The following is an 8,480-nucleotide window of genomic DNA, read 5'->3' on the forward strand; positions in this document are numbered from 1 at the left end:
GCAAATTGCAGCCCTCAAGTTTACAGACTGTAAGTAGATGGGATTTTCTTAATTGGATAAGTGCAATGTTATACTGTTACAAAAGCCTGCCCAAGATAGAATCATAGTCCACTGACCTTTGAACCAGCTACTGAACTTCTGATCAGAAACTGACCCCTACACACTATCCACTTTAATGTGGTGGCTTGAGGAGCTGACCACTTAACTGAGAATATGCCTAGGTGATCGCAGGTACCAGGTGGTGTCTGTAAACCTATTGCCTCATTAGAGGAGAACAAATTAAAATTAGAGCAAAAAGTATAATTCAAAGACTTATGGTCAGTAGATTCACATGGTTGATCAATAATTAACCACAGGAAGTGCTGTACAAGACTACAGGAATAAGGAACTGCACTGAGTTAACCTCAACTACTGAGAGATATACATTCACTTATTAGGAACTCACCTTATTAACTATAAGCATTTCTCAGTTAGTAATTCAACTTAACTGAGTTATCAATAAGGTAAAGCTCACTTAGTTTCTCCTTGCGTGCAGAAGCTATTAATTTTTTGCACAGTCCTCACACCTATAGGTGTGCCCAATTGAATACAATTTGCCTGTGATGCAAAGGCTGATCTAACAACTGAGACTACATGACAAGTGAGCGCAAGACTTCCGATGTTTCTGACTTACAATATGCAGACTAAGTGAAAGTTGTTGATCTCCATACTGCAGCCACTTTGTGACATATAAATCTATATTAAACATTTTTATCAATCTAACAGGAGGAAAAATAAATTAGTAATATTATTTAAGAGCATGAACTACTACTCGTGTAGATAAAATTCAAACATACAAGTAAAACTTTGGCCTGAAGGATATTTAAAGTCTTAAACTAGATATTGCCAAGCTGCCAGAGCTTTCTGCATTTGAATTTAAAGCTGCTAAGTGTTTGTAACAGACAGCATATTTAAATAAACTGCAGGCCAAATTAACTTTGTTAATTATGTAGAGGATGCTACATCGGGGTGTTAATTTTACTTCAACACTCAGCGCACCTTACTGAGGAGAAACCAGTTGTTTCTGCCTGAAGTAGTGAGCAGGGAAGGTGCAATAATTTGCAAGTTTGAAATTGATAAAAAAATTGGATAATGGTCGCTCACTACTGTTTGGCCAATATACAACCACTATCTGTTATAAACGTGGCTGTTTGAAGTGATGGAGCCTGCAGCCTAACTATGTAATAGGCAGATGTGACAATGGTCACAAACACCTGGGATCCTTAGAGTTAAATAAGATTTGGAAAAGATCCGTGATTACACAGAATGCTGGATGCAAGAGACTAGTGATATTCTGGTGTTTCCCAGATCAGCGATGTTTGACCTCTGTTATATAAAGCTTACAGACATCACTTGGACTGTCTCATGGTGAGTTCTCAAGCCCGAATTATAATTTAAATTTTAAAGAGGGGTCATAAATAACCCTCAAATTCATTTCTCCAATTCTGTTAACACAATATCTAGATAAAACCCTTTGAACACAGATCACTACACAAACAGGCGATTTACATGCCAAATGCTGCAGACCATCACATTTCAACATGAACAGCAGGAACCAGATAGGTTAAGCAGGAGATTCTGAGTTGAATACTGGCTGAATATCAGAATCCACAATGCAGCTATTCAGAGCAGTCAATTGCCTGGTTAGTTAAGTTACCTATGGTTGCTCTGATGAGTGGAGAGGCATCTCCAATGTTATTTAAACACTCCTGTTTGATGAAGTCAGCAACCCCCTGTGGGAAACTCTGGTAATGAGCCTTCACGTTGTTCTTAAGAATGAGACCACTGAGGGATCGTGTCGGTTCATCTGAAAGGAGAAACAACAATGTTACACACTGGAATGGTCCCAAATACTACAACACTCAACACTTGCAGCAGCACTTTCCTTTAACAGATTACCTACTTAATAAAAGCCTCACTAATGCCTTAAAACAGCAACAAGGCTGCAACACAGGGAGGGAGCAACTCCTCATCCTAAAAGATAGTTAGCTGCCAGACAGCCCAATGCCCTGCCAGAAACTGGGTCACATCTCCTGGAGATTAACCCATGTTCTGCCAGGCAGTGAATGGACATGGAAACATGCAAGTCTTTTCAATGGAATAGATAATTTATTAACAGCACCTTCAGATTTCAGTCTGGTCAGGACAAAGATCAGGTAGTTGTTGAAGTCTGGATACTGGTTAAGCTGCTCCAATTTCTGGGAAGTGAAGTTCAGGATTTAAAAAAAAAATGTAGTACAGATGCTCTCCTCACCAGTCACCTGACACACGAACCCTAGATGCTACAAGGTGGACAACACAAAAGCAATCCATCAAACGCAGAATCTTTAATTACTCGCCCTTTGCACCCCCATACTAAGCATAGAGCGACGAAGAAAAACAAGGGAAGATCGCAGGGGGAAAAAACCTCATAAATCCACACACCTAACTCTGCATCTACCCAGCAAAGTGGAAAATTGCCCAGTTATGTCCTGCCCACAAAAAGCAGGATAAATCCAATCTGACCAATTACCACCCCGTCAGCCTACTCTCACTGATCACTCAACTCTCACTTATCAAAGAGATGGAAAGTGTCATTGACAGTGCTATCAAGCAGCACTTACTCAACAATAACCTGCTCACCAAATGCTCAGTTTGGGTTCTGCCAGACCTCATTACAGTCTTGATCCAAACAGACAAAAAGCACTGAATTCCAGAGGTGAAGTGAGAGTGATTGCCCTGGACATCAAGACTGTATTTGAGTGAATGCAGCATCAAGGAGCCCTAGCAAAACTGGAGTCAATAGGAATTGGGGGAAAACTCTCCGCTGGTTGGAATCATACCTAGCACAAAGGAAGATGGTTGCGGTTGTTGGAGGTCAATCATCTCAGCTCCAGAACATCACTGCAGGAGTTCCTCAGGGTAGTGTCCTAGGCCCAACCATCTTCAGCTGCTTCATCAATGATCTTCCTTCAATCATAAGGTCAGAAGTGGGGATGTTCGCTGATGATTGCACAATGTTCAGCACCATTCACAACTCCTCAGGTACTGAAGAAGTCTGTGCAGAAATGCAGCAAGACCTGGACAATATTTAGGCTTGGCTGATAAGTGGCAAGTAACATTCGCACCATACAAGTGGCAGGTAATGACCATCTCCAACAAGAGAGAATCTAACCATCTCCCCTTGACATTTGATGGCATTACGATCACTTAATCGCCCACTATCAACATCCTGGGCGGGGGGGTTACCATTGACCAGAAACTCAACTGGAGTAGCCATATAAATACCGTGGTTACAAGAGCAGGTCAGAGGCTAGGAGTCCTGAGGCGAGTAACTCACCTCCTGACTCCCCAAAGCCTGTCCACCATCTACAAGGGACAAGTCATGAGTGTGATGGAATACTCTCCACTTGCTTGGATGGGTGCAGCTCCAACAACACTCAAGAAGCTCGACACCCATCCAGGACAAAGCAACCTGCTTGATTGTTTGCGAATGGGGTGCCATTCACTCCCTCCACCACCTACACACAGTGGCAGCAGTGTGTACCATCTACAAGATGCACTGCAACAATGCACCAAGGCTACTCAGGCAGCGCCTTACAAACTCACGACCTCTACAACCTAGAACGACAAGGGCAGCAAATGCATGGGAACACCACCACCTGCAAGTTCCCCTCCAAGCCACACACCATCCTGACTTGGAACTATATTGCCATCCCTTCACTGTCGCTGGGTCAAAATCCTGGAACTCCCTTCCTAATAGCACTGTGGGTGTAGCTACACCACATGGACTGCAGCAGTTCAAGGCAGCTCACAAGAACACAAGCAATAGGAGGTGAAGTAGACCATATGACCCATCAAGCCTGCTCCGCCATTCAATGCGATCGTGGCTGATCCTGGGCTTCTACTCCACTTTCCTGCCCGCTTCCCATATCCCTCGATTCGCTGTAAAACCAAAAACCTATCTATCCCAGTCTTAAATGTATTCAATGATGGAGCATCCACAACCCCCTGGGGTAGAGAATTCCAAAGATTCACAACCCTTTGAGTGTCGCAATTTCTCCTCATCTCAGTCCTGAATGATTGGCCCCTTATCCTAAAGCTGTGTCCCCATGTTCGAGATTCCCTGACCAGTGGGAACAATCTCTCAGCTTCTACCCTATCAAGCCCTTTCAGAATCTTGTATGTCTCAATTAGATCGCCTCTCATTCTTCTGAACTCGAGAATATAGGCCCAATTTACTCAGCCTCTCATCGTAAGACAACCCTCTCATCCCAGGGAGCAAGTTAGTAAATCTTCGCTGCACTGCCTCCAGTGCAAGTATATTATTTCTTAAATGTGGAGACCAAAACTGCACACAGTATTCCAGGTGCGGTCTCACCAAAGCCCTGTACAATTTTAGTAAGACTTCTTTATTTCTGTACTCCAATCCCCTTGCAATAAAGGCCTACATGCCATTTGCCTTCCTAATAGCCTGCTGCACCTGCGTGTTAACTTTGTGTGTTCCCTGTACAAGTTCCCCCAAGTCTCTCTGAACATCAACACTTACCAGTTTCACAACTTAAAAGAAAAATCTGCTTTTCTACTTTTGCGACCAGTGAACAACTTCACATTTCGCTACATTATACTCCATTTGCGATCTCGTTGCCCACTCACTTAACCTGTCGGTTTCTCTTTACGGCCTCTCTACATCCTCCCTGTAGCTTACTTTTCCACTGAGCTTTGTATCATCAGCAAACTTAGATAGATTACTCTCCGTCTCGTCATCCAAGTCATTACTATAGGGTGTAAATAGCTGAGGCCCCAACACTGATCCTTGTGGCACCCCACTATTCACTGCCTGCCAACTTGAAAATGCCCTATGATCATTCTCTGCTTCCCATCTGTTAACCAATCCTCTATCCATGTTAATATATTACCCCCAACATCATGAACCCTTATCTTGCCTATTAATCTTTTGTGTGGCACCTTATCAAATGCCTTTTGAAAATCCAGGTATGCTACATCTACTGGTTCCCCTATATCTATCCTATTAGTTCATCCTCAAAAACTAATAAATTTGTCAAACAGGATCTCCCTTTAGTAAAACCTTGCGGACTTATTCAAATCATACTATGCTTTTCCAAGTGCAATGTTAAGACTTCTTTAATAATAGTTTCTAGCATCTTCCCAATGACTGATGTTAGGCTAACTGGCCTGTAGTTTCCTGTTTTCTCTCTACCTCCTTTCTTGAAAAGCAACATAACATTTGCCAACTTCCAATCTGACAGAACCATTCCTGAATTGAAGGAATTCTGGAAAATCAGCCAGCACATCCACTATCTCTGCAGCTGTCTCTTTTAGAGCCCTAGGGTGTAGGCCATCTGGTCCTGGGGACTTGTCAGATTTTAGTTCCTCACGTTTCTCCAATACCTTTACTCAGCTGATATCAATATCGTTAATTTCCTCACTCTTTAGCCCCTAGGTTACTGCCTATTTCTGGTATGGAACTTGTGTCTTCTACTGTGAAGACAGACACAAAATACTTGTTCAATACCTCTGCTATTTCCTCATTCCCCATGATGATTTCTCCTGTCTCTGCCTCTAAAGGGACCAACGTTTACTTTAGCTACTCTTCATTTTTATGTACTTATAAAACCTCTTACAATCTGCTTTTATATTGCTGGCTAGTTTACTCTCATTTTATTTTTTCCCTGATCAACTTTTTGGTGGCCCTTTGCTAGTTTCTAAAACACTCCCAAACCTCAGACTTGCTACTATTTTTTGCAACATTATAAGCCTCTTCTTTTAGTCTAATATTCTCCTCGACTTCCTGAGTGAGCCACAGATGGGTCTTTCTGGACAAGTTTTTGTTTTTGAACTGAAGTTGAACCCTTTGAATTGTTTCTTTAAATGTTTCCCACTGTTTATTTACCGCCATATCTTCCAGTCTATTTACCCAATGAACCTTAGCCAGTTCTTCCCTCATACCTTCATAATTGGCTTTGCTTAAGTTTAAGATTCTTGTTTGTGATTGAAATATGTCACTTTCAAATTTAAAATGAAATTCAACGTATGATCACTATTTCCCAGTGGATCTTTTACTATGACATTGCTCATTAACCCTGCTCACCACCACCTTCTCATGGGCAATAAATGCAGGCCTGGCCATTGACACCCACATCCCATGAAACGAATATTAAAAAAAAAGGGCAGATGAGAAAGAGGTTTTCCTTTGGCTGGAGAATCTAGAACCATAGGATCACAGTTTCAGGTGAAGGGGTTGGCCATTTAGAATTGACATGAGGAGAAATGTGAGGATTGTGAATCTTTAGAATTCTCTACTCCAGAGGATGCTGTCATTATGTATATTCAAGATTGAGATCGATAGATTTTTGGATACCAAGGGAATTAAGAGATTAGGGATTAGGACATGAAGGTGGAGTGGAAGTATAAGTTTCATCAAACTGAATGATGAAGCAGGCTCCAAGGGCTGAATGGCTTCCTCCTGCTCCTATTTCTTAAGTCCTTACAAGATGCTGGGCATGACTCTCCATTTGTATGATAAAATCCTGGTGTGATTAGTGCAATAAACTAATTCAGTTCCCTCAAACCACTGAGACCCAGTAACCCCTCCCAGAAAATTCAACCGCTCATTAAATATTGAAACAGGGAAAATGGATGAAGATAGAGAGCAGTCAGTAGGACCAGAGGGCAAGGCTCTTTGTACAACATCCCATCAAGTAACCGCAAATGGAACAGGCAGTGGTCAATCCTCATTGATGGGAATAAAGGAACTGATACACACACTCCCACAACCTAATCCACTTGGACAAGCATACAATCAAGATGCATCACTATTTCCCAGATCATTTGACTGTTCTAGGAAATTGGCCTGCATGCCACTGTGGCACTGTGCCACCTGCACCCACCCAACACCCCGCCCCAATGCTTCTCAGAATCTGTGCTGCCAGACTGGTCAGTGTTGGGTTTGCTGTATCACTTGAGTCAGGCTAGCACATTGAAAACCAGTGCACCATGCCATTCACAACAAATTTCAGGGCCCTCATACAAATCAGCGCCTCGGTTGTGTCTTTAGACACTTCAACACTGCTCACACTGCTGATAATGATGGTAGCAATGTGTTCAGTTCAAAAAGAGTTTGATCAAACACAGAGCCAGTGAACATACTAAAGCCAAGAGTCAGACAAAGCTGCCCGGCAGAGATGCAGGACAGCCAGGCCAAAGCTGTGGCAGGGTTAAAGTGACTGAAAGCTAATACTGTGGACAGATTCCCCTGAGCGATATGTGCCTTTTGAAACAGATAGGATACTTGTTTGTACTGCGCGCTGTGTTGCCGTGTCTGGCGACTGGGAGTCTTTGAGCAGCTGAAGCACTTGTTGAAGACCCTGTTCATCAGGCTGCCACTCCATCACGAACAACGAACCTGGAACAAAGGGAGAGGAAGCTATTGAGACACAGTTGCAAACATGGCTGAACCAGAAAGTGCTGATCTGGCATGCCAGCTGGGTACAACCCAGACATCTCTCCCCGCACACGCCACCCAACCCCACCCCCCCGCCGCCACCCAAAGAGCCAATCCTTCATTTGTACCACACCTTTCAGAGATTAGGAAAATCATATGCTCACAATAGACCCCTTGCAAGAGAGATTTACACCCCAAGTAGGATTAGTTTTGGACTGTCCTCAACTACAAACTCAACTTACATAGGTCTACAAACTCCAGACAGCTGATCCATTAACCCCCAAAGGTTGTCACATTTGCCTCATCACTCCATTCCAACTAATGCTCATCATAAACTCCCAGGCATAAATGAAAAAAGCTCTGCTACTCTCTCCCAAGCTCAGGAGTTCCTGCTCATTAATTGACCCCTACTGGAAGGTGTGAGAGCACCAAATGTGGACAGGATCTGGGTTGCATTGAGACGCCTCCCACAGATGGGAAATGCGGAGTGTGAGCTTTCAAGCCATGAATGTGCTTGATCAGAGAAGAAACGCCCACTCAACATACACTCAAACTGCAGTAAATTCTGCTCAGCAGCAAGATAACCAGTTACTAAAGTACAATACATCCTCCCAGGGTGGCAGATGGGAAGGGCCACAACCCAGGGATTTAAAATCCAATGCAATTGGGTTTTATAGGGCAGCAAGTGTCTACATCAAGTGATGTAAATGCATTATTCAACTGGCAGGCTTCAGCCAATTCCCTGTAAAGCCACGCAGTAAACCAGGGTTTAATGTTGCTCAATCAGTCCAAATTGAAAATGGGTTTATAATTTTCAGACAGCCAGTCAATTACAGGCTTTTTGTGGGTGCACTATTCATAAAAAAGTTTTACAACTTAATAGAACGTCTTTCTACAAGACATGGATGGTAAGCCTGTGTGTAGCTTTGTGCAAACATTTTGACTTTGACTGACTGGAAACTCAACTGTTCAGTTACTGTACCACAGGGGTAGTTAA

General features: G+C 43.0%; 1 protein-coding gene across 1 annotated transcript in view; it reads right to left on the reverse strand.

Moving 5' to 3' along the window:
- The window catches only part of LOC137355805 (transportin-2), a 41,097-nt gene extending 33,657 nt beyond the window's left edge, over nt 1-7,440 (reverse strand). The window contains exons 1-3 of the mRNA XM_068021338.1: nt 7,320-7,440; nt 2,162-2,237; nt 1,697-1,846 (exon numbers count right to left, since the gene is read on the reverse strand). Coding sequence (XP_067877439.1) covers nt 1,697-1,846; nt 2,162-2,237; nt 7,320-7,430 — 337 coding nt within the window. The 5' untranslated portion in view covers nt 7,431-7,440. The remainder of the gene's footprint in view (nt 1-1,696; nt 1,847-2,161; nt 2,238-7,319) is intronic.
- Nucleotides 7,441-8,480: the final 1,040 nt, after the last annotated feature.

This window comes from Heterodontus francisci, chromosome 43, assembly GCF_036365525.1.
Source record: "Heterodontus francisci isolate sHetFra1 chromosome 43, sHetFra1.hap1, whole genome shotgun sequence".
NCBI lineage: Eukaryota > Metazoa > Chordata > Chondrichthyes > Heterodontiformes > Heterodontidae > Heterodontus > Heterodontus francisci.